Raw genomic sequence first — 25,399 nt, 5'->3', positions numbered from 1 at the left:
TTTAGTAAAAGTTGGCTAGGGTTATAACACAACAAAAATAGCATCTGCCACCATCATCATTTCATTTGTTCTAATGATAATTTGTAGGGGTAATATAATCACTTCTTTAGAACTGTGAAAATTGAAGTTCAGTCACGTGGTCGTGGTCATGAAACTTGGCTCAGACCTGTGTGTTCCAATCCCAAACCCAGTGTTTTTTCTCCTAGATCGTATGGGGAGAAATCAATTAAATCAAGGTAGTTTTAGTTGCTTGCTGCTGTGTAGGTTCAGAGCACTTCAATGGAACTGGCCTTGCTCTTAAAATCAAGTAAACAGTCGGTACAACTGGAGAATCACCAGGAATGTTCCTACATTAAAAGGTGGGATTTTGTTCCTGAATCTCCTAACACCTATAGTTTAAAAAGCAAAATATCTCTAGAAGATATTGAAAATAAGCACTGTAAATAGAAAGCATTTCATTACAATTGAGCAAACAGGTCTCTGCTTCAATGATTTCTAAAACTAAAGGCCACTTTATTTTTTTTAATTATTTTATTGTTTAAGTACACTTGTCTGCATTTACCCCCCACCCCAGCCATCCCCACTGCCCTCCCCTGACTCCACCCTCCTTGGTTTTGTACATGTGTCCTTTATCTTTGTTCCTCAAAACCCTTCCCCCCTTGCCCCAATTATGCCCTCCCCCTTCCCTCTGGTTACTGTCACATTAGTCTTAATTTCAATGTCTTTGGTTATATTTTGCTTGCTTCTTTGTTTTGTTGATTAGGTTCCACTTAAAGGTGAGATCATATGGTATTTGTCTTTCAGCGCCTGGCTTATTTCACTTAGCATAATGCTCGACTGGAGTCATTATACTAAAACCACTTTAAATGACTAATTGAAGGAACTGAATGCAAACAAGGTACAGAGAGTTAACCTAGAGTGTGGTGAGACTCCAGCTACAGCCGCAGTGCATTGTATGAGCTCTGAAAGAGAGGAGCAGCCCCCCAAAATAATATGGTATCAATATAAGCTTTCATAGCCCACAGTTCCATCTGGAATGGGTCCTTCCTGCCACAGACAGACATTGGGTGAATACATTTGCCAAGAGTCCAGTAGTGCAGGCAGCTGTTGCAGCTACTATGCCCTCCAAGTGGTCTGTATCCATCTGTGGACATCACTGGAAAATTCCTAATGCTTCTTTCCAATTGCTGATTGCTGCTGGCCAGCTGCTGCTGGGATAACCTTCTGATTCAAGTACACTCTGCTCTCAGTGCTGACCAGCCAAAAACCAGTAGACTGGACTTGGAACTGAAAAATATTAAGCTTATTAAGCTTGCTGCAGGAGGGATGAGAGAACACCACGGGGATTTTAGTTTATGTTTGGAGAAGATTCAAGGAAGAAGTGTCAAGGAAGCAGAGGTTTGTCTGGATAGCGTGTTGTCTTGAAGGAAGAAACATGAGCATTGGCAATTTCTTACCCAGGAGGCAGAACTAACAGAGTAGGGGTAAAGCTATCATTGAATATAAAGCACTGGTCACTCAATGTCATCCAAGAGAGGGAAATGTCTGGCATTTTTATGGTTCAGGTAATTCAATTTGACCTCTGTTCAGGACTTGCTATGGAGATGTCTTATTTTTATTGTGTTGCATTGCAGTTCAAATCTGAGGTGATACTGTAAAGAATTATGTTCCAACAAGAATACCACAGTCTGGTGGTTATGGATGCAACTCGCTCCCTGAGGGCTCTCTGGGGATTTCTTCATTCTCACCAGTGCTCAACCTCACCACTGTCTGCATGCTATCCTTTTTTCTCTTGAGGCAATAGGGAAAGATAAAAATGGGGACCAATGCAGGGAGTAGTAAGATGACTGACAGGAGGTGGAAAAGCAGAATTGACTTCTATGGCAGCAGGGAGAAGGTATGCCTTAAGGGTATGAGATGCACAGGAATGTCTTATTTAAAGAGAGAAATTGATGCAGGCTTAGGGTCAAGAGAATTCATCATGTTGTACAGCCAAGCAGGCAGAACAGTACAGTACAGACTGATCATGGCCTCTATACTCTCAAGCTTACAGACTAAAAGACCAACATAATTTCAATATTATTATCATGTTTATTACAAAGACTAAGATTTCATGTGCAACATGCAAAAGGTTGAAACTTTTGCTCAAATATTCAGTAATAGCACAACATCTGCTTTTATTTGATTCTCAAATAAAAAAACTTGGGTAAAGTAATTACTGTGCCATCTATCATTTTCAGGATGGCTGACTCAGATTAAGCACAGGATTCCATTCCCAGCCCACCAAACTCTAGAGCAACTTTTAGAAAAAGAACACAAACTGAAGCAATAAATCAGTGAAAAGCCATATACAAATTTGTGAAAATCATAGTGAAATTCTTGGTAGGCAATGTGGATATTTAAAGGGCCCCATTAAATGTCACTGCTTATTTCCTTGATGATGTTCAGGCCATCTGAGATATAAAACAGAATTAATGGGCCAATGGAGCAAAACTATCATCTCTATTATTGGTAAATACTCTGCTGGTAGTTGTCGCTTAGCTGTGCAGTCATAATGGCTTCCTAATTCTAATCGTAGAATGAAATACATGAACACACCTAGTCACACAACTGGTTCACTGGTGACCTCCTTACATGGGGACCAGACCCTTTAGAATGTAGAACCTGAAGTACTTGAATATAATATGTGTTTCCTTTGAGCAGGTGAGTCTTGGAAAGAGATAAGGGAAGGTATAGAGCTATACCAATCCAATTCTTTATCCTAAATATATAAACAAGATAAGTCACTTCTCCTTTTGAAAAGAATGAATGATGCAACAGAAAGAGAGGTCAAGAGTATTAGAGACAGTGATGACTTTGCTCCTGAAATATGAATTCAGAAAAAGGGGTTTCCTTGGTGAGGTAGATTTCCACAGTCATCATAGCCATGTTAGCTGGCCCTGGTGTGTTTCCCAGTCTACAGGCTAGACAGAACCAACGATGTCCATTTAAAAACTGGTGCTTGGGGCAGAGATACTTGCTGTACCTAGGAGACCAGCAACGCTCTGGAGGATTAGAAGGTAGCCGCCAGTGGACTGTGCCTCCCTCAAGCCTACTCCATCCTCTGTTCTTATTGAAAACTGTACACAGGTAGAGTGCACAAGACTCAGAAGCTAATTCCAGCTCCTGGCCCCGGTGAGGCTACACCATAGAGGCAGTGAACAATCTGCCTAGAAATATTGACCTCAAGGATCAACTCGAAATCAATATAATCATATTTTCAATGAATGGCCATACCATGAAAGGCTTGAGGGGAGGACACAACAAACAAAAGAATTTACAGTTGAGGAAACAATTAAAAGGCAATTACACAAAAACTTTAAAATGACTTTTACTTAACATCTTCAGAGGAATGAAAGAGAGTAGTCCATGAAACAAGAAAAAGCAATCAGGAATAATAAGAGATGGTTATTAACTAGCAAAGCATTGCAGCTAAGGACCCAAATAACCTGAGCTCAAATCCTACCTCCAACAATTGTGACTGATTATTTTGCTGTTACTGATTGTGGCGATGGCAGCAGTGGTGGTGAATGACAAAGAATAACCACACTTTGGGAAGTACTGCATTTGAGAAGCCAATCGCAGGTGCAGATGTTCAGAAGAAAGTTGGCAAGGTAGTGCTGGCTAATGTGGCTCAGTGGATTGAGCCACAAACCAAAAGATCGCCAGTTTGATTCCCAGTCAGGGCACATGCCTGATATGCCAGCCAAGTCCCTGGTTGGGGGCATGCACAAAAGAGCAAATCAATGTTTCACTCACACATTAGTGTTTCTCTCCCTTTCTTTTTCCCTTCCTTCCCCTCTCTCTAAAAATAAATAAAGAAAGAAATAAAATCTTAAAAAAAAAGAAAGTTGGAAAAGTAGTCAAAGAACTTAATAGACCGATTGTGAGTTAGCTACCTAGAATTGATGGTTTTAAACAATGGGTTGTTAAAAAACAAAAGAAATGGAATAAACTCAGCTCTCTTATTAAAAAGTATGACTCTGTTACAACTTCAATATTAAAAGAAGTCTCAGGACTTCTAGTAGCCCCAGGTTGACCATCTTTGAAAAGAAGATGAAAAAGCTTTGCATGCTTATCTTGTCTGAGCTGATCGTGGGCCACATACTTCTGGGGGGGCATCTCAGACATGTGTCCACCCCTCTGTCCCCAAGGTCCTCTAGCTCTGAAGCAGGGCGATCAAACAGTGTGCTCCTGAAAGCGCCTTTTAGACCTGACTTCTAATAGTTCGTGACCTGTGACCAGAGTTCTTTTTAATTTAACAAAAAATTGACCAGAGAAAAAGGAATATTCCCTGTTGGCTTTTACTTCAAGTGCTTGTGATTTCCTTTCAAACAGTTTGTTTCATTTTACCACAAAAATATAAAATTGCTCAAACCCTACCTCCAATCTTAAATTCCCTTCAAAAAGCATTTACTTGAGTTCATCTTGTGCTGGATTCTATGCTGAATGGATTATTTAATCCTATATACTTCTTTTAACTTTTATGCTCATGCTTTCTTTTATATTCTACTTACAGTAAGTGATTATATGGACAATATCATCACCAAAAATAATGATGAAGATTTGTATTTATTGTACTATGTATAATAAATTATAATTTTACTATGCCCTCTAAAAATTTATAATTTACATTTTAAGCTTCTTCAGAAAGCAACTTTCTAATATCAGTATTGACAAAATTACTTCAGCATATTTTGAAGTCATCTTCTTTTTTATTCTTTCAATACTTAAGAAATACTTAATGTTATACTTTTATTTGAGGTTAGTGGTAATACATACTCGATTGTTTTTTACATAAAAAACTACAGGTTTTAAAATAGAAGAAATTTTGTTTTCTCTTAGAGCTCTCAAATATGAAAACAAATAATTTCTAAGCTCTACAAACCAGTTCTCCATAAGAAAAACAAAACATCTTTTCTATAAAACAAAACGCACTAGCTCCTGAGATAGATACTGTGGTGTTGTTTTTGAAGTCATTTGGTCTAAAAATATGAATAATCTGTACATCTGCAAACAAAAATCTAAAGTCATGAATGAGAATATTTCATCCTACAATATTAGTTTAAATACATTAGAGTGTTTATCATAGTAATTAATATATTTTGTGGTCTCTACATAAATATTAGTTACCACAGAACATAGGAATCAAGAAAGTAAAACATGATTTTTAATATAAACTTCTGATAGGATAAATGCTATTCATGCCCTGAAATAAAATGATCAGAAGTAAAATTAAGCAGGAAATTAGCACTTCCAAAAAATAGAATTTCAAAATGCTTAAGCAAAATCTCTTTGCCTTGTAGAAGCATCTCTTTTTGCTATTCTCTGCCCAGAGAAATGGCACATGGAGGGACGTGAAGCCATATTCTTCTCCCATTCTCTACCTCAGTTTCCAGTTCCCAAAAGACAATTTGAAGAGCTTTACAAAAAAAAAGCACAAAATAAAATATAAGAAATAGAAAGGAAAATAGGGAAATAGGAGACCAAAAGAGACATAACAAGGTTAACAGAGAATTTAGTACTACAGAAATGTATTAGATTCTAATGGCATTAGAATTCTACACAATTATTAGGAGGAAACACACATTTTACTCTAAGTTTTCATAGCACCAAATGCAAAAATAAAAATACAATCAGTTATTCATTTCACATTTTCTATTGGTAAAGTTTATTTGTAACTTCAAGAAGGCAGATTTTTTCCTTGCTCTATCTGAAAGATACCTTTCTCGTGAGTTGTCATCAGTGGGACAGGGAGGAGGAAGAAAGTGAGAATATAAAGACAACAGGAAAATGAAGTGGGTGTGGATAAAGAGAGAGCAATCCTCAACCAAAAAGACTCGGATGGTCATTACAGTCTGGTGTCACAGAGACGGAAAGAGCCGACTGACGTCAGGAAGGAGGTGCATCTTTGTTTGATTTTCCTTGAGCTTCTTAGTCCTTTCCTTTGAGGAAATCCAGTAAACAATCACTACTTTTCTCTCTGCAGAACTCAAGAGGTCTGAGTTGCTACTCAGACCTCTGAGTATATTCTCATTATAATGAGCTTATACTCATATATAATGAGTATAAGCTTGTGATAAATTTGTTCATTGACCACACAAAACCACTTTGAAATAAATGTAAATAAAATGCTTTAGAACATTTTATAGAAAAGTGAGAAATTCCATGTCCTCCTTCACTGAGCTAGTGAAGAACATACCAGAGAATAAACTAATATACAATTCTTCATTAATACCTAATAAGAGTATATCGATTATTTTGATTTTTGTTTTTATTGCTTTTGAGCTCTCTCTTTCTCTCCTACACACACACACACACACACACACTCACCTGGGATATGAAAATAGAATAGATAACTACCAAAGGAGAATTCAGGTAGATAGTCACATGATCACTTTTGTAATCTAAATAAAACCTGAAATTTAGGACAAGTGCCTTTATATCATTGGATGTATCCAATTGATCATGGGTATTAAAAGATATTTCAGATTTCTGCTTCTGCTATTTCATTGTTGGTATACAAAAATGCCTTTTTTTCTGAATATTGACTGTATCCTGCTGTTTTGCCAAATTCACTTATTAGGTTGAGTAGTTTTTTTGGTGGAGTCTATAGGATTTTCTATGCACACTATTGTGTCATCTACAAACATTGACAGTTTTGCTTCCTCCTTCCTGATTTGGATGCCTTTTATTTCTCTTTCTTTTCTGACTGCTGTTGCTAGGACAAAAATGGAACTGCCTTTTGACCCAGCAATTCCACTGCTGAGATTATATCCTAAGAACCCTGAAACCCCAATCCAAAAAAACTTATGCACCCCAATGTTCATAGCCAAGCACACAATTTACAATAGCCAAGTGCTGAAAGTAACCTATGCGTCCATCAGTAAATGAATGCACAAAAAAACTGTGGTATATTTACACAATGAAATTTTATGCAACAGAAAGAAAGAAGGAGCTCCTATTCTTTGCAACAGCATGGATGGAACAGGAGAACATTATGCTAAGTGAAATATGCCAGATGGTAAGGGACAAATACCATATGATCTCAACTTTAAGTAGAACCTAATCAACAAAACAAAGAAGCAAGCAAAATATAACCAGAGACATAGAAATTAAGAACAATCTGACAGTAACCAGAGGGGAGGTGGGAGCAGATAATGGGGGAAGGGTTTTCAGGAACTACTATAAAGGACACATCGATAAAACCGAGATGGGTGGACGCAGCAGAGGGAGGTGGGGATGGCTGGGTGGGGAGTGGTGGAGGGTAAATGCAGACAACTGTACTTGAACAATAATAAAATATTTTTCAATTTCCCTTTTACTTTAAAAAACAGATGATATTCCAGGGAATGTTTTCCTCCATAAAAATGTAAATTTTTTACATGAATATAAGTGGACATGAAAGTCGTAGCAGATGCAAGACAGGTATCTTCCCAAACACAGTGCTGATTGAATCCTTACTGAATTATATAGCTTTCTTCTTCCATTATATTAGCAAAATGAAGAAAAACTCCATTTGGTAAAAACATTCAAGAGCAGAAAAATCAGCCCAAAAGGAGATGAAGGTCTTCTGTGCATTCCAATTGGCTCTATTGTGAACTTCCAGAAAAGGCAGTCGAGCCACGCAAAGGGCTTGACTTGATACAAAACTGGCAAACTGAGTTCTAGAATTTGTTCTTCCTCTTTTTTAAGCTCCGTTGGTCAGTTTTATTTCTAGACAGAGATAGGGTCATCACAATTCCAGAATTAACTCAAAAATAAAGTAACAAAATATTTGCAAAACCCATCAACATACACAATTTATTCAGTGTGTCTTCATTTAGCACAAGTAGGTCAAAATCAACAATGTTTTTTTCTTAAGTAGTAATTGTTGGAGAAATAGCATGAAGAATTAAGGTCCCAAACAAATGAGTCTCTAATACCATCTTTTCCAACCAACAGGCATCTCAGGCTGAATGGGTTAGACTATTAATTTTATGTGAATGAAAACAATAAAATACAAACTGGGGATTAAATAAAACTCACTGCACCTTGAAGTAAAAAGTCCAAGGAAAACCTGGCATCAGCTGCGGGTTTCTTTCTCTGTTAAAGCTGCATGCTCTGAGCTGGATCCATTTTCAGACAGGCCCTTCCAGAACTGCATACTTTCCATCCTCTAAGGTTTGGGTCCTGTGGGGAAAATAATACATTCTTCCACCAGAAGTACTCAAATAACCTCAGTGACTCTGTTTGAAACATGAGACATTGAAACATCATTAAACATCCCTCTTTGTCCCAATCAGTTTACATCTTTATGTCCTGAACTGGTATTAGAGCCCATTGCAATGCATGTGGACTGAGAGTGGAAAATGAGGGTAAACAGATGTGGAATGTCAAATATATCTGACAATATATTTGTAAGGTGTTCTTCTACCATTGGGTAAAATGTCTTAGTATTGTCAGCATACGTTGCACGTTGTAGTTCTAATTTCTGCAGCTGTAAACACATACAACACTCTTACATACTTATCCCAGAGAAAGGAAGTGTATTTTCAAGCAAACATTTGTACATGACTGTTCACAACAGCTAATTTATGATATCTAAAAACAGGACCCAACTCAATCCCAATTGTTAAATGAACGTATGAACAAGTTATGGCATGTTCTCACAATGAAATATCACTCTGCAATTAAAAATGACTTATTAATACATGTAACAATGTGGATGAATCTCAAAATTATTATGCTGAGTGAAAGAAATTAGACCAAAAAATAAAACACACAAAGATATATTCAGTGATTCCATTTACATAAAATTCTAGAAAATACAAACTAATCAATAATGGCAGAAAAGAAATCAAAATCAGTAATTGCCTAAGGATCATTGGGGGTGGGGTTTAAGGCAGGGATGGGTAGGATGGAAAGTTTAAAGAGCTTCACAAGGAACTTTTGAGGATAATTGATGTGCTCATGATCTTGATCAAGAGTTGACTTTTTTTCTGTAAAAAGGAAGATAATAAATATTTTAGGCATTGCAGGTCATACAGTCTTGTTTGCAACTACTCAACTCTGCAGCTGTATCACTGAAACAGCTATAGATTGAAAGTAATTAAATGGTAGAAGGGTGTTCCAATAAAACTATTTACAAGAACAGGCAGCAATCCACCTGAGTCTGTAGGCCATAGTTTGCCAATCCCTGATCTTGATTATGGTAATAGTTTCACAAATGTGTACATATGTCAAAACTTGTCAAATTGTACACTTTAATTATACAGTAACTAAAGCTATTAAAAAATAAAAACTAAATAAAAATTTTTGCTTCCCCACTATCAATTGGATAAAGCCTAATCCTTTTACCACAGCCTACAAGTCCTTCCATGAACTGGCCTCTGTATTTCTCCTCTATCAGGTTCATTGTCACTTCCTGGTGGGATTTCACCTTTTAGCTGTGCCAAACAGACACCATGCCATTTCAACTCTGTGCCTTTGTTTGGATACTTTCTGCCTAGCAACTGTAAGGGCAGACTTGTGCATCTGCACTTCCAGGATGCATTCCTTCTTTCCTTGTCTTAACCCATCTAGTTTCTTTGCCTCATCTCTATGCCCCCATAATAGTTGGTGTATATATGTACATACATATACAAGGTCTGTCTAAAAGGTATCTGGCCATATAATATGAAAAATAGAGACACTTATTGAAGAAGATACAAGAAACATTACACATACGACAATGACACCTTAGCCCCCTTCAAAGTAGGCACCTTGGGGCTTCACACAGTTCTTCCAATTACCATGAGCTGCCCCATCTTATTTTCCTGAATCTCATCAATGGTCTGAAATTTCTTTCCTTTCTAAGGTGATTTTAGTTTTGAAAAAAGTCAGAAGTCATAAGGCTCCAAATCTGGGCTATAAGGGGGCTGAGTCACCCAGGTGATTTTGTCTTTCACCAAAAACGTCTGCATGAGATATGGTGCATGAACAGGTGTGTTGTCATGATGAAGCTGCCAACCACCAGTCACCCATAGCTGTGACCTTCTGAATCATCCTAATAGTTTCTGCAGAGGAATGTTCAAGTTTAATGTAAAATTTGACACAGATGCATTGCTCTACTCACTGTCATTTTGAATGTGACAGCCACACAGTACACATGCTCACTGAATGGCATCTACTGCCCCCACTGACTACTACAGTGAAGTCATCATTGTTCACACAGGTGCATTCCAGTCCACTCTCCTTGGCTGCCAGGTTACACTTATGTTGTGCAAACCATTCTCATTATATTAACCATGGCTGGACTTTTTGCTGGACTTTTTCCAGACAATTTTTACAGTTACATTGCTCCACAATTTTAAGTATATATGTACATATATAATGTATTTAAGATCAAAATGAATTATTATTCAGTGTCTAGATACTTGACTGAGAGCTTCCTGTGGCTGACACATGATAAATAAATCAGTATGGCACCTATTGTCATATCCATTTTGCAGGTAAGAAAACTTATAGGTAGAGAAATTATATAGTTAGCCTATATGCACATGGCTATAAATAGCCAATCTAGTATTAGAAAAGAGTTCATGACAAATCTCAAATGCTTTCTGCTAATCCTGAGATTTTTTTTAAATTATCAGAAGCTAATCTGTATTTCACATTGCTATCTTTTCCTGACTTGGCCTCTTCCTTTATTTCCTAGATACACCAAAATGAAGACTGCCACCAACATCTACATCTTTAACCTTGCTCTGGCAGATGCCTTGGCGACCAGTACCCTGCCATTCCAGAGTGTCAATTACCTCATGGGCACATGGCCATTTGGAACCATCCTCTGCAAGATAGTGATCTCCATAGATTACTACAACATGTTCACCAGCATATTTACCCTCTGTACCATGAGTGTTGATCGCTACATTGCAGTCTGCCACCCTGTCAAGGCTCTGGATTTCCGTACTCCCCGCAATGCCAAAATCATCAACGTCTGCAACTGGATCCTCTCTTCAGCCATTGGCCTGCCCGTAATGTTCATGGCAACAACAAAATACAGGCATGGTGAGTAATGCTGCAGGCTTGAGGACTGGAGAATTGAAGAGATCGATATGTCAGTGAACTCATAAACTAAGTAGAATTCATGGAGATATCCAAAGTCTTAGTCAAATTGTAATTTTAATTATTGTTTTTCTAGCAAAATGCCTTTGAGTACCTCTAAATTAAAATTTCCCTTTTAAGCCCAGTAAACATTTCAAGAGAATATAATCAACTGGTTCCTGATTTCTCTGCATTTCATCAAGATGATGAGAAAATAAAAATACAGCTCTTTCCAGAGTAATTAGAGCTTAAACCTAAAAGCATTAAGTGGAGACTTGTTTTACAATTTCAAGTGGTTGCCTACATAGAAAATTTGTCTTTCTAGACCTCTTATCAGAATGACAAACTGCCCTACAAAAAGGAAGTGAAAACATCCATTAGCTGGAATGTCCTAAAGACTTTGGGCAGTGATTATATAGTTTATGATGAGAGGCCTTTAATTGTTGACTGAATGCAACCTTAATGTGGTCAAAGTGGACAGCAGAATGAGATATTTAGAAAAAATAAAAATAACTCTCCCTGAAGATCACCAAAGAGCTGAGTTTCTCCCAGAGATTCTTTAAATATTTTGGCTTGTATACTAATGGCCTAAAGTTAGGTTAAATCAAGGTGATAAATTAGTAAGTAAAATGACATGTTAATACCTAATGACATAATTAAATGTTGCTACTAATTCTTCCTTATAATTGTTTTCATCTTTGCACATAGGTTCCATAGATTGCACACTAGCATTCTCTCACCCAACCTGGTACTGGGAAAACCTGCTGAAAATCTGCGTTTTCATCTTTGCCTTCGTCATGCCTGTCCTCATCATTACAGTGTGCTATGGGCTGATGATATTACGCCTCAAGAGTGTCCGTATGCTCTCTGGCTCCAAAGAAAAAGACAGAAATCTTCGAAGAATCACCAGGATGGTGTTGGTGGTTGTAGCTGTGTTCATTGTCTGCTGGACTCCCATTCACATTTACGTCATCATTAAAGCCTTGATAACAATCCCAGAAACTACTTTTCAGACTGTCTCCTGGCACTTCTGTATTGCTCTAGGTTACACAAACAGCTGCCTGAATCCAGTCCTTTATGCATTTCTGGATGAAAACTTCAAACGATGCTTCAGAGAGTTCTGCATCCCAACTTCTTCCACCATTGAGCAGCAAAACTCCACTCGAAATCGTCAGAACACTAGAGATCATCCTTCCACAGCCAATACAGTGGACAGGACTAACCACCAGGTATGTAGCTTCTAGAATTAATTATACCTACTGCTGATGACATGATACAATAGAGCTTTGTATGAACCCAAGATTTTAATCCATCAGAAGGAAATCAGTAAGTAGGGGACTGAGATTCAGTGTGAGGACTGAGGGAGGAAGGGCACAAATTTTTATCATTGTGTTGGAGAGGCACTTTATTTATAAACCAAGCCCTATTTATTTGTATGTAGACATTTAGAAGTGGAGATATGCCAACTAGAAATCTGTAAAGCCTCTAAAAATCATTATCTTCATGGCCTTTTCTTCTTTGCAAAACTAATGACATCTAGCCTACTTTGGAAGTGATCCTGATCCAGGCTTCTTCTCATTTCCCTCCTCAATGTCATGTACTTTATGCATATCACTCTAAAATGACCAGGGTCACTTCTCAAACGCCAGTCCTGGTCCAATTCTATGGTTAAAGAGAAAAAGTCAGCACTGTGCTGACTGTGGGGATGGGTACAAGCTGTTCCCAGAAATTGGTGTTACAGCAAAAAAGAAAAGAGAGAAAAATGAGGATGATGATTTGTCGGAAGATGTGTTTCTATGTGCAAAAGGGTACAGAGTGTAGTTTGTATGAAAGATTATTCAATATTTACACGCAGTATGGTAACTATATGAGATATCAAAAAGGGGGCAAGAGAAAAATCTGCCTCTAAGTTAATATTGGCTTATTAAGCACGTTTGCAAAATTTGGAGCCTGACCTTTAAAGTAAATCAAACATATCACTTAAATATTAATGTTAATTTAAGTAAGTAAATTTTCAAATATTGCTAGCATCCAAAAATCACAGCTTGTGTAATTTCATAACCCAGAACTCAAATTAAAACTTCCTGTACAGTTAATTCTTGAGTCAGAAGCTTAGATGAAGTTCCTAGCATCAGGGGTGAGTCTGTGGGGACAGATGTTTCCATACAAATCACTGGAAGGCAAAACCCAGGAGGCAAAGGGAGAGTTAGCTGCTGCTTCCTCTCTGCAGTCCCACCTTGCTGTCCCCCCATTATGTCCACTACGGCCACCCAGCCTGAGCCCAGAGTCACTTTCTAATTGACCACAGAACTAATGCAATGTGGGTCACCAGGGTCATTAATCCTCATACCCCTGATATTAATTAATGCTGAAATGAACAAAGGAACTGGCTTCTCCTAGAAAGTATTAGATAATGATGGCAGACCCACTTCCAACCAAAGGGAAATTAAGTTATCATGTCTCACTTCTAAATCCATCTCAGAAATGAAAGCCAGAAAGAAATGTATTTCTACTACCCTGCTTCTTTTCCCTATTTTTTCCACATCAAGACTTTAAAATCTTCCCCTTGTTACTAAGCAGCTCTCCTTCTCAGCAGTTATCAGAAGCTTATGAGTAACGTAAAGAGGACAGGGATTTAAGTAGATTTTGTTCAACCTGAGGGCACTATATTAAAGAATCCAATTTAAAAGTCTCACTTCTAAACTAAAGTTACAGTTTGTTGCATTGCAGCAAAATACTTCCACTGGAGCACAGAATGGCCATTATAAAACACCGGTTCTTTCTCCTTCAGTCCTACCCACACCTTCCCCCTGCTTTCTGGCACTTTAGGGCGTGGCAGTAGGTGGTGTACCTGGACCCCAGCTGGGACCTCTTGTCACTTCTGATCCTCCCAGCATCCTTCACGGGGCCTTGCTCTCCTGGCGATTCAGCCCCCAGCCCCGCTGCTAGCGTTTCTCCTGACTTCAGCCTAGATGCTCCTGGCCTTTGACTCCCTTCCAAATGCAGCTTTTTCACCTTGGTGTGGTTCCTGCATAGCCAGAGAGAGGAGCAAGGAAGCTAATCGGGGAAGCTCTGTTCTAAGTAACTAAAAGGTTTGCTTTAAAAATACATCCAATTAGCGCTTATCTTCATCGCTGCCTCCGTGGAAGCAGCATCGGTGTCAGATCACAGCAGAAACGCATTAGCCCGCGAATTGGCTGCTTTCCCAAAACGCCCAGCTGGGAGAGCCGGACAAAGAGGAGCGGCTGCCAGGAAAAGAGGAAAAGACACTCTGACATATTTGAAAATTAAGATAAATCAAAGATCCTTTCGCTAATCTCCACTAATGCGATCATTAGAATCAAGCCAGTTACTCTGACATCTGGGACGATACATCAGCCTTCACTGGTAGTTTCAATAATACATCAAAATAATAAAATTATTTGAAGGAAAAATCGGAGACTTTATGTCTGTGTCTGTAGGACCTAATTGATTCATTGTACGAATTCAGCATCCGACAAACAGGTTGTTTTTGCTGTGTTTCTTGACCAGCATGAGCCATTACGCTAGGAAAACAAAGCTGATTGGATTCGCATTAGCTTTTTAAATGCGTCTTCGGATTTGGGGTTTTTGTAAATGTTGATGTCTGCCTGTGCATTTGTGTTTTCTCCGAGAACTGTAGTATACGATATATGTTGCGCCTCAAGCACACTAGTCCACTTCGTATTCTGCAGATCAGAGATCCAATATCAAACCTTCCCAGGGTGTCTGTATTCTGACAGCTGTCCACTGAGGCCCAGCCCACACAGCGCAAAGCGAAGTGGAGAGTTGGCACTTACCAAGGTAATTTGATAAGCCATATGACAAAATTCTATGCCCGACATTAACTCTTGAATCATAATCACATAGTGAAGAGCTACTCAGTTAGCTTTCGCTGCATAACAAATCATTGTAAAATTTAGTGGCATAAAGGTGCCAATTTTGAGTTTGAGATTCTATAGATCAGTAACTGGGACTGGAGTGGGCCGGGCAATGTCTCCAGCCTTAGCCGGACTCACCCTGTGGTCAGCAGCCATAGCCAGGTGTGCTGTCAACTAGCTGGTCTAGGATGACTACAGCAAGAATGGCCATCTCCAGCATGTTTGCATGGGGGTCCCACATTCAGGATTCAAGGGGTGGAAAGTAGACTCTGCCGGTTGGAGGTAGAAGGTGCTGTCACATCACAAAGAGGTATGGATGTAGAGAGAGAAGTAACTGCAGCCCCTTTTGCTAACCTTCTAAAGGAGGCGCATGCTGCCATGGGACAGGCAAGCCATCGCTTCCCCAGGGCATGAGCCACATCTGCCTTCTTCTGCCTCCAGTATCTACTGAGCACAGTGTCTGGCACATTGCAGATCACACCAGAAGGATCTGTTGACCAAATGAATAACCAGAGGGCTCCTAATATTTCAGGAAATATGAAGGGTTCTGGCAATGTCAAGCTCACCCTTCAGAAGGGCCTAGGAAATACTCACAGGAGTGGTTCTTCATTTTCTATTGGCTGATCCTCTGATCTGAACTTATACTGTTCAAAGACTTGTTTATTTGCACTTGTGCTGTCTCAGTTTTATTTTTAACAAGTGCTATTGATGAGGAGGCCAAGAACTGCTTTCAGTGTCCAAGGAGATCTTGCCTTGGCTAAGTATGAAAAACAATGGTGGCATGTTCTTGGAGTATTTCAGGGCTCAGCCAGTGCTTCAGCTGTAGCACTCCATGCCTGGTTTATGTTCGGCTTATGATCTTCATAGCTACTGGCTCTTTGCTAAGTAGACTCCCACATGAGCATTCACTGCCCATGTGCTCTCAATGCAGTATGACATCTCTGAGCATGCGCCACCCTCCCGTTGCCCTTATTGGACTCCACTTGTAGAGAACACGTCTATCTGAGATTCCGGCCAATGTAGCCTGTCTTCACTGCTTGTCCGTGTTAACTATGACCATAACAATCATACCATCTTACATTTGTATCACTGGATACAAAATAAAGCCTTCTCACCTGCACTACCGCCTTGGCTTCCTATAACCACCCTGATTGGTAAACAGGGAAAACGAAATGCTCAGAGAGGTTCAGTGGTTAACAAGATCACAAGACCAGTAAGAGGCAGAACCCAGGTAAACGTCTGAGCTTCTAATATGAATCCAAAGCTTTCTTCTGCCCTCCCACACAATGCAAACTATCATTTTGCACTCAGATATAAATGGTACGGTCTCATCTAGCAGTTCCCAAGCTTTATAATGAGCTCCAGAAAGTAGGAGTTCTGAAGAAATTCTAAGAAATTCTAGTTCACCAGGTGGAAGTTAAGTCCAAGAGTCTGTTTAAAATGTTAAACTAAGCTTTATCCAAAGACTACCAAAGTCACTTTTGTGGCTAATCTGAATAACCATTTCTGTCAAGCTGATTGCTATAAATTTTTTCACCAAATGGACTTTGTGTTTACTAAAATGATGGTGTTACTCTTGGACAAAGCCTTAACTTTCTATTATATGAAGCAGTCAGTCTCATGGGAGAAAGTAGTACATCGGTGGGAAAGCTAATATATGGTACCTCCTGCTCACTCCTCACTAATAGGGCAAATCTAGTTTTAAAGCACTTTCTTGATATTTTAATCCAAGCAGCAAGTCAAAAAATTAGGAGAGACTTTGCATTTGTACCAATCATAAAACTGTATTATCAGCAGCTAAACTAAAAGAAGAAGCCTAATTGTTAAAGAAGTCAACCACACAACTCTCAAGAGCTGGGTCTTGGTTTTTTTATAAAACATCTGTGGAGAGCTAATTTGAGAAGGGAAGCATTTCAGTCTCATGGTAAAACTCTAAATGAGAACAGCTCATGAAATCACAGAGCTTGACCACATTAGTATGTCTTTTGTTAATAAAAGCAAAATGACTACTCTAGTCCTATGGTTTATAAAGGAGATGATCCCAGCCATGAGTGCATGTGTGTGCACAGTATGGGTGTGTCTCTGTGCACGTGTGATGCTAGGGTATATCTGGGTTTAAAATGAAAAATGTCTTTCATATATAACAGACCTTGGTATGTTTTGATAAATTGGCTGGGAGGAAAAAATTATTGTTTCACTGGAAATAGGTTTATTCCCAGAAAAACATTCAACTTTAAGACTACCAGGGACAACATTTATTGACCAGTTTGTGTCCAGGATATCTTATCTAATCATATGAAGTATGATTATTTCTATAATTGACAAAATCGATGTTTAAGGAATTAACTTGCTCAAGATCATAGTTAAAATGTAGCAGCTGAGGAATGAATCCATTTAATTTGATCTTATGACTCAGTTTCTTAATCGATTTGTCCTCCTGTCCCTCCAGCCTACTGTTCACTCTTCTCAGTGGTTGCTCTCAGAATTAAATATCAGTCTTTATCTATTGACAATTTGAATGCCGTAACGTTTATGTATGTTTGTTAGATGTATTTACAGAGTACTTGTGTGTCGGGGTGTAAAGGTAAGCATTCAGATAGGTTCATGAATAGCATGGGGAATTAGAAATTTAATAATGGGGATCTTAGTGATCATTATATGGGCTCAAATTATTTGAACTAAAATCTTTTGACATCAGTAAAGTCATATTAACTCTCACTGAATGACAGTGTTTGCTTTTTCACAAGTTCAGTTTTTTATTAATGTCAGAGAGATTCATTTGGTGTTTTTATTAGTTGCCCTTTGAGATTATGATTGCAATCAGGTCTGTCCTACTAGAGAAAGCAGCTGGGTGGGGGGCGGCACCGGAGGAAGTCAGGGCAGTGAGTCGGTTGAACGTTCCGGTGTCACCCTGCCTGAGTACTTGATGAAGCAAACCTTTCCATCTGTAAGGACTCAGTTTCTCAACTCTCACACCAGTCTGTTGAACCAGAAGATTATTCTGTGTAACAAAACTGTACGGGAGACATTGATAAAATGAATTGACTAGAGACATCCCTGGTTAAATACTCTGATCTTTTAGGGAGTTTGAGTTTTAACAACTGGATTGACTCATCTCATCACTGTAGCAATGCCTTGTGCTTGCTGTTTCTGTTAAAGTAACTACCTGATCAAATACAGCAACATATTTTTCTTTAAAAAACTGAGTTAAAATAAGATGTCATTCTATTTGGCTAAATTTAAGAGGTAAATTGCTATATTATAATGATTTATAATTTTAAAATTCTCATTTATTGGGATTCAGTGTTTTGGAAAATGTCAGTCTTTATTTTTTCTATCATATATAGAATAGTCATCAAATATCAAATAAATATAAGCTAAAAGTTTTCATCATGATTTAAAATAACAACCCTTTCAGATAAGAATGAATATATAAAAATACTATAGGTCTTTTGTCTATATAAAAAACAGTATTTATTAAAAGGGAAGAAAGGAAGGAAGGAAGGAAGGAAGGAAGGAAGGAAGGAAGGAAGGAAGGGAGGGAGGGAGGGAGGGAGGGAGGGAGGGGAAAAAAGAACTGACCCCCACAGCACATTTTTGTCCAAAATCAGCTACATCCTTCCTGCTATCCTGTGTTCCATATAGACACAAGAAATCCTAGGGATACTAGAAATCTATTAAATCTATCAAACCTTATATAGTTATAATACATAGTATTGAAAAACCCCAAATACAGTTATATATGGGCTGATTCAAATTCAAGACATCAAGTTTAAAAAAGTGCTGTCTTTGAGCTTCTCTTTGGAAATAAAAGAGATACATGTCACACATAAAACCTTAAAATGCTTCAGATGGGAGTGAAACAGTATCACTAACATACACTTCAACTGGAAATTGTATGGTTACCGCAGAAATTCAATGGGACAAATAAACTTCCAAATGGCTACACTATAAGTAAATATCAACATTTAAATCCCAATAGTGCAATTAGATTTATCAAGCAGATGCAGAATATTCACATTTCTTAGAACATTGGACCTGAAATTTCATCCGGTAAGGGGAAAGTTTATATTTAGATAAGAATAGCAGGTGTATTATAAAACCCTAAAATTTTAGATGGCTCATTTATTTATTCAGGTTCTACCACTGACCAACTAAATGTCCTGGGCAAGTTTCCAAAACGCTTCGAGTTTCAGTTTTCTCATCTGTAAGAACAGCGATGACTAGAGCAGCTAACACTTGGTTTGGATATGGACATTGTATAAGTGCTCATAGCACAGCGCCAGGCAACAAGCCAATATTACTAAGTCACTTAATATGGATTTACTTTTTTAATTTCCTCCCATCCCCCCCCCAGCAACTGAATTACAGCTTCTGTAAAGAAGAGTTTTTAAAAAGTAAAATAATGGGGCCTAAAGAAATTTCAGGTTGGTTTATCTCAAGGCTTGTCAATCTTGGCACTAGTGACATTTTGGGACAGATGAATTTTGTCGTTGGGAGAGGGTTAGCAGATCCCTGGCCTCTTCCTGCTAGATATCAGTACTATCCACACGCCTCGCATTGCGACAGCCAAAATGTCTCCAGATGTTGCAAAAAAAACCCAGTTGGCAACCGCTAATATAACTCGATCACCCATGTTAAACAGATGAAAGACATCAACATCCAAATTAGCTGTACTGTTCGTGAAGTCGTACCTGAGAGTTGAAACTAGGCCCCAGGTGCCCTGAGTTTAGTCTAAATCTCCTCTGAAACATCACACCAATTTCTCCAATGTGAGTTTCCTTCTCTACTGCTAATCAGTTGCAAAGAATAAGACAATATTAATGGAAGACAAAAGGGAGGGCAAACTTCTTCAAAAGTCATTTTATTTCAACTTTTTCTTTCAGAGCAAATGATTTTTGTCCTGAAACATTATTAAGAAAGAATTAAGGCCAATAAAGGTGAAGATAGTGGTTAGAAAATACTGGGAGGCTCTGAATGAGGTCAAATCTCCTGGTGATCTTACGACATTGAGAACTTTTAAATGAACCACAAATCATAACTTCAAAAGCAAAAAAAAGGGAGAAGTCCTAAAAATCTAGGGGAGAGTCCTAAATTTAATGGGAACTTCATGGCAACTAAAACCCCACAATATTTAGCTTTGTGCTGACTTTAGAACCTAGATGATATTATTAAAATATATTTTGAAAACACTTAGAAAGGAAGTAGTAATTTCTAGGAGGCAACTAAGTTCTCTAAGAAGAATTCATTAAGACAAAACTAATTTTATTTTCTTAGAGGGTTGCAGGACAGGAAAATCGAGTTAACCTAGTATTAATAGTATTTTTAACAGGAGATTTGACGAGCCTTTGTTAATTTCTGTAATGCCTTGCTATGTTGAATTACAATCTGGATATAACGGCACAATGAGGTAGATTCATAAACTTCAATTGCCATCTTAAACATCCAGTCAGTGGAAGAACGCTGAATAATCTAGATAATAAGAAAATGCACCAGTCTTAAGCTATAGTAATTACCAAAGAAAAAGTTAAGTCCAAAAATCCAACTACAGAAATATAAGTGATAAATGACAGCAGAAATAAACAAAAAAATCCCAGAGATTTTAGTTCATAGATTAACAATATGATATGATCCATCTCAACTTTTGCCATTACAGCATCAACAGAAGCCCAGTGTCTGGAGCCAAAGAAAAATTAGCTTCACTCTCATAGACAACACCCTTCAGGAATGAAATGAACAAATTAAGTTGTGTTCAATGATGAGCAACTAAGATGAAGTGAGTTAAAATTCCTCAGTATGACAAATGGTTGAAGTAAGTGCACACATTTACCCTGGGCAATAGAAAACTCTGGACAAAATAATTATCTTCATATAATTAACAGGATACAAATAGGTAATTGGGCTTATCCAATATGACTCTAATAATGAAAGCTGAAGGGTGGAAGTTACAGGGAAAGAAAGGGATTTCAATACAACCAAAGAAAGAACTGTCTAAGCTTTGGCATACAAGGATTTCCTTGTCACTAGAAGCCTCAACTGTTCAAGCATCAGCATTTTGCCTACGTGATAGAGATGTTACAGGAATTCTGAGGTTAACATTTGATACTTAGGAAATCTGAGGGGGTAACTCTCCCAATAACATTTTAGTTTCTCCCAAGTTCTACCAGCTTCCTACAGAACATTACTGCAGTGAAATGTTAATATGTGATCTACAATAGAAAAAAAAAGCTCTTTAGACAAATGATAGGAAATGTTTATACTCTATATTAGTATGTTAAGGCTTTGAAAAGCCCTATTGTGTATGTGAGAGGGAACTTTTAAGCTGAAGTTCTCAAACTTACATGAGCACAAGCCCAGTTTTTCAGGGGTACCTTGTAACATCTCACAGAGTGAAGGTTTCAGTAAGCAATGTCCTAACACCCACTGGAGACTATCGGTCACTGTTAGGCACAGATCTATTAAAAATTTAGTGTTGTACTGGAATAAATGGTAACATCCCATAATGCCAGGCATTTGCCAGTGCTCTAAAATTGTTAAGCTCTTATTCTCACTCATTTGAAAATATACGGTCTAAACAAATCAAAATACTGAAACTGCATATTGAGGAAAACAGAACAGGCTGTGCTTTGTTTGGGTTTTCGCTTTTGTTTTAAAACTTGCCACTTTCCGGTTACAATGCTAAAGGGGGGAAAAGTCTATGTAACTTTCAGATAGGTTTTGACTATAGTTAATCTATAGTTAAACTATACATCGCTAAGAATAAGCCTTATAATTGACACAGTCTTTTGTTTGGGGTGAAACTTCCTTGAAAAAAATAGCTCTCTTTTAAAAGCTATGTGTACTGGACTGAGAGAAGCATACCAAATGCTGAACAATTAATCACAAGCTCTCTTGTGGAAGAGCACAAACTGGAAGCCAGGGAACACAGGTTCTGGTGTTCAGCTCAGATAAGATAAGCCTCAGCTCAGATAAGTTGGAGAACACCAGCTAAAAAACAAAATGCAAAAATATATATAGCTAGAAAGAGGCAGCACGCACACAAACATTAAGACTCATTTCTGGGTTTGATTGGTCTCCCCATGCAGACTCTCCGGGGTGACATCTTCCAGGGGACATCAAAAGTAACCACCAAAGCTCTCTTTCACAAGATAAAAAGATATATTGAAAAAATAAACCCATATTAAAAGCAGATGGCAACATATAGCATATAGAGTCTGGATCCTTTGAACTACCATATTATTCTACCTATCCTTGAATTCTTCTTTACTCGAACCTGACCCCCTTGTAACACCTGCAGCCCAATATATCTGATTCCATCAAGAGAGCGTGGAAGAAGGGCCAGGAGGAGCGCCCTGTGATTTAGATAAATGGGGAACTTCCCCTCTGAGTCATCGACTCCAAAAAAGTAGTTTGTGTGGCTCTGCTTTTATGGTTCTGTAACAAATGAGATTTTGAAACCTGTTATTGTCTGAAAGCTTGATCGGCTTCAAAAGTACTCAAGACTGTTACTGGCTTCACATGCAACTTTGGATGGCACCACAAATAGGAAGGAGAAAATTGAAGTGGAAGTGAGTAGTAGCTCTAAAAAAGCAAAAAACAAAAGTATTAAGCTAGCTTTCTTCTACCAGCCTAGTTGGGCATGTCACTTCACCCCTAAAAACCCCTGCTTCCTACCATAGATTGGTAAAGTTGGACAAGACTGTCTTAAATTCTCTCCAGGGGTGGAAAACACACTCTAGTCATTGTACGGATAGAAATTGAAAGTGCTTTCAATAAGCTTCAGTTTGAACCTGAAAGCCTCTCAAAACTTTATTTTCCAAAATGGGCTAACAGATAGCCCCCAGGGATTTGTTTGTTGACTTTCTGGAAAAATAAAAGCTTGGCAAACTGTTGACAAAACTGGGAACCGATGGTAGATTAAAATATTGTATCTGTGCCCAATTTCAAGTTTCCTGAAATTCATAACGGTGCTGTGGTTATTGTCAGGAAAGGAGCCCAGCTTTAGAAAACAGTAGGGAGTTACAAGCTCCCAGCAAGCAAGCAAGGCAGCTGCCCATGACTCTGAGGATGACAACAGTGGGACTCAATGGACCAGAGACTAGTTTACTCTGGACAGCACAGCAAAGAGCAGAAACATCTGCACGAGAGCGCTGGATCCCTTGCCAGCATGTCCCGTGGTGTCACACAATGAGCCCAGATTGCCACTATGCAGACAGCGGGTGGCACTGCTGCTGAGGAGCCCAGAGCTTAGGGTTCACCACCTTTGCAGTAAGCAGTAAACAAATCCATCCTTCTCCCCAGGGAGCTGGAGCAGGCAGTCACCAAGTGATCGTGCTGCGGTCCTCTCGGGGTCTGGCAGCAAAGGCTCTTAATTGACTGCGTGACTATAGAAACAACTCAGCATCAAAAGGTAGTTAGACTTTGCGTTTCAGCTCAGTAGGCAGCGACACGCAGGGACACGTGGAGGACCACCTCTCCCAATAATTCCCTGTCAGCTGGATATATTCTTGGCTGAATTCGACTTGTATATATCTGTCACCCCATTAGCAATTTGGATTAGATGTACTGACAAGGGCTAGGAACAAATCTGTTCCATTTATTTCAATCAATATTTGATTAGAGTTTTTATTCACAGAATCTCCACCCACGGGATCAGATTAACTGGCAGTATTGACCTCAGCCATACATTTCAGGATCCGAGATTCAAGTGACTTAGTCCCAGAGAGGACTAATAGCTGCGATGTCAGACAGCCTCTTAGCTTCCTTTCTTATGGTATACATGGACTGGGCCACCATACTGGTGGCATTAATTAGAACACAGCAGGAGGGGTTGGCGACCAAATGAACCAGAATGTACTCTGGGGCCAGTCGATGATCCATTTACAATCAGGGAGTTCAACCTGACCAATTGACCTCCTATGCCTTGTTCCGACTTACTGGCTATGGTAGCTAAAAGTCAAGGGTGGGTTCCTGACCTGTCTGTCAGTCGAATGTGAACTTTGATGCCAGAGAACGAGGCTCACACTGCTGTATGGAAACAGCATGTGTCCCTTAGGTGGGACAGCTCTTTTACCTGGAGGCCTAACGAAAGGAATGTGATGCAAGGAGTGGCGTTATAGCCAATAAATACAAGGGGGCAAAAATGAGACAAGCTGTAGCCCCTGTGAGGTTATCCTGTGGCCTTCCCTTGCCCACATGAAAACATACAATTGAAGGGGACATGTTCAGTTTTGGGTTTGTCAGTAAACCTAATTTGGATCACCTTCACATTACTTTGGATATAACATTAATTTGGATAGTCACCAAGTAGTCATAGTCGTGAAAGCCACCCATGGTGTAACTCTAGGGAATTCACATGTCAGGAAAAGTATATGAATCGGTAGGAGCCTAACTAAAATGAGACTGCCTCTGTGTGTTTGTACATGTACCAGGGACTTCCCATTTAGGAGCTGCCTTTGATAATATCAGGCACATAGAGTCACTCAGGGCTGGCCAAGGCCCTGGGAGCTTTTCTGACCCCACAGCCTGCAGATTGAGGTGATAATCCCTGAAGTAGGCCAGGGTGGCAGGCGGAGCTATTGCTCCTCTCGGTGAAGCATGTGATTGTTTTATTGATGGCAGGGCTGGCATTTGGAGAAAAAGAGAGTGTTAATCGTTTCCCCTCTAAAACTCCCCAGGTCTAAAGTATTCCTTCCTCAACTGAAGGGGGCATTGATGCTAAGGAGGTACCAAGGGGCACTTCTCATGGAGGCGACCCCCAACGACAGAAATCTGTCTCTTGAAAGTGTCCCAGGGCTGGGCTGCTGGGACATCCCGAGGCACTGCCTGCAGGGTCACCTGCTGCTTAGGTCTCCTTTCAAATTCGGCATATTTTCTGATTAACTTGCAATCTCAACAGAACACGTACATAGGTAGGACAAATGTTTCCTCTAATACCTGACGGTACAATGAAGTGCCAGGCTTCCTTCCTGGTGGTGGGGACCCACAGCACAGTGAACATTTTCTTCACTGTCGTTAGGATCCACCTTTGAGTGGTAACTCACATTGCTTCCAAAATGTTGACTTGTCTTGGGTGGCTGGTCCTGACTCTTATCAGAATTAATAAGCACTCCTGGGCCTTCATGTGAATTATTAGCATCTGCTAAATTTATTGGGGCTCATCAACATAAAATCATCATTGTAGTAGGCCCAAGTCATTTGCAAGAAGAGAGTGTCTTGGTCAGTGTTCTGACCCACCCAATAGTGGCAAAGAGCCGGAGAACCCAAGTGTCACTGTGGCTGCACAGTGATTATGTTTGGGAAGCTGAGTCAGAACCAGGATCTTGATCTTTGGAAGCCAAAGGGATTAAGAAAAAGACATGGCCAAAGTCCAAGACCATATGCCAGATGCCATAATG

The 25,399-nt window shown here is 39.1% G+C and overlaps 1 protein-coding gene across 4 annotated transcripts in view; it reads left to right on the top strand.

The window, feature by feature from the left end:
• Positions 1-25,399, top strand: part of OPRM1 (opioid receptor mu 1) — a 146,492-nt gene that overhangs the window by 19,626 nt on the left and 101,467 nt on the right. For 3 of the 4 annotated variants that reach the window (XM_053668687.1, XM_053668688.1, XM_053668686.1), the window contains exons 2-3: positions 10,715-11,067; positions 11,812-12,332. In XM_053668687.1, coding sequence (XP_053524662.1) covers positions 10,715-11,067; positions 11,812-12,332 — 874 coding nt within the window. Of the gene's footprint in view, positions 1-10,714; positions 11,068-11,811; positions 12,333-14,816; positions 14,862-25,399 lie in introns of those variants that run through there. The other variant, XM_037157630.2, reaches the window with a different exon arrangement.

This window comes from Artibeus jamaicensis, unplaced genomic scaffold (assembly GCF_021234435.1).
Source record: "Artibeus jamaicensis isolate MK-2021 breed Jamaican fruit bat unplaced genomic scaffold, CSHL_Jam_final contig_497, whole genome shotgun sequence".
NCBI lineage: Eukaryota > Metazoa > Chordata > Mammalia > Chiroptera > Phyllostomidae > Artibeus > Artibeus jamaicensis.
Note: the sequence above shows the minus strand (reverse complement) of the source record. Positions and strands in the feature narration are given on the sequence as shown.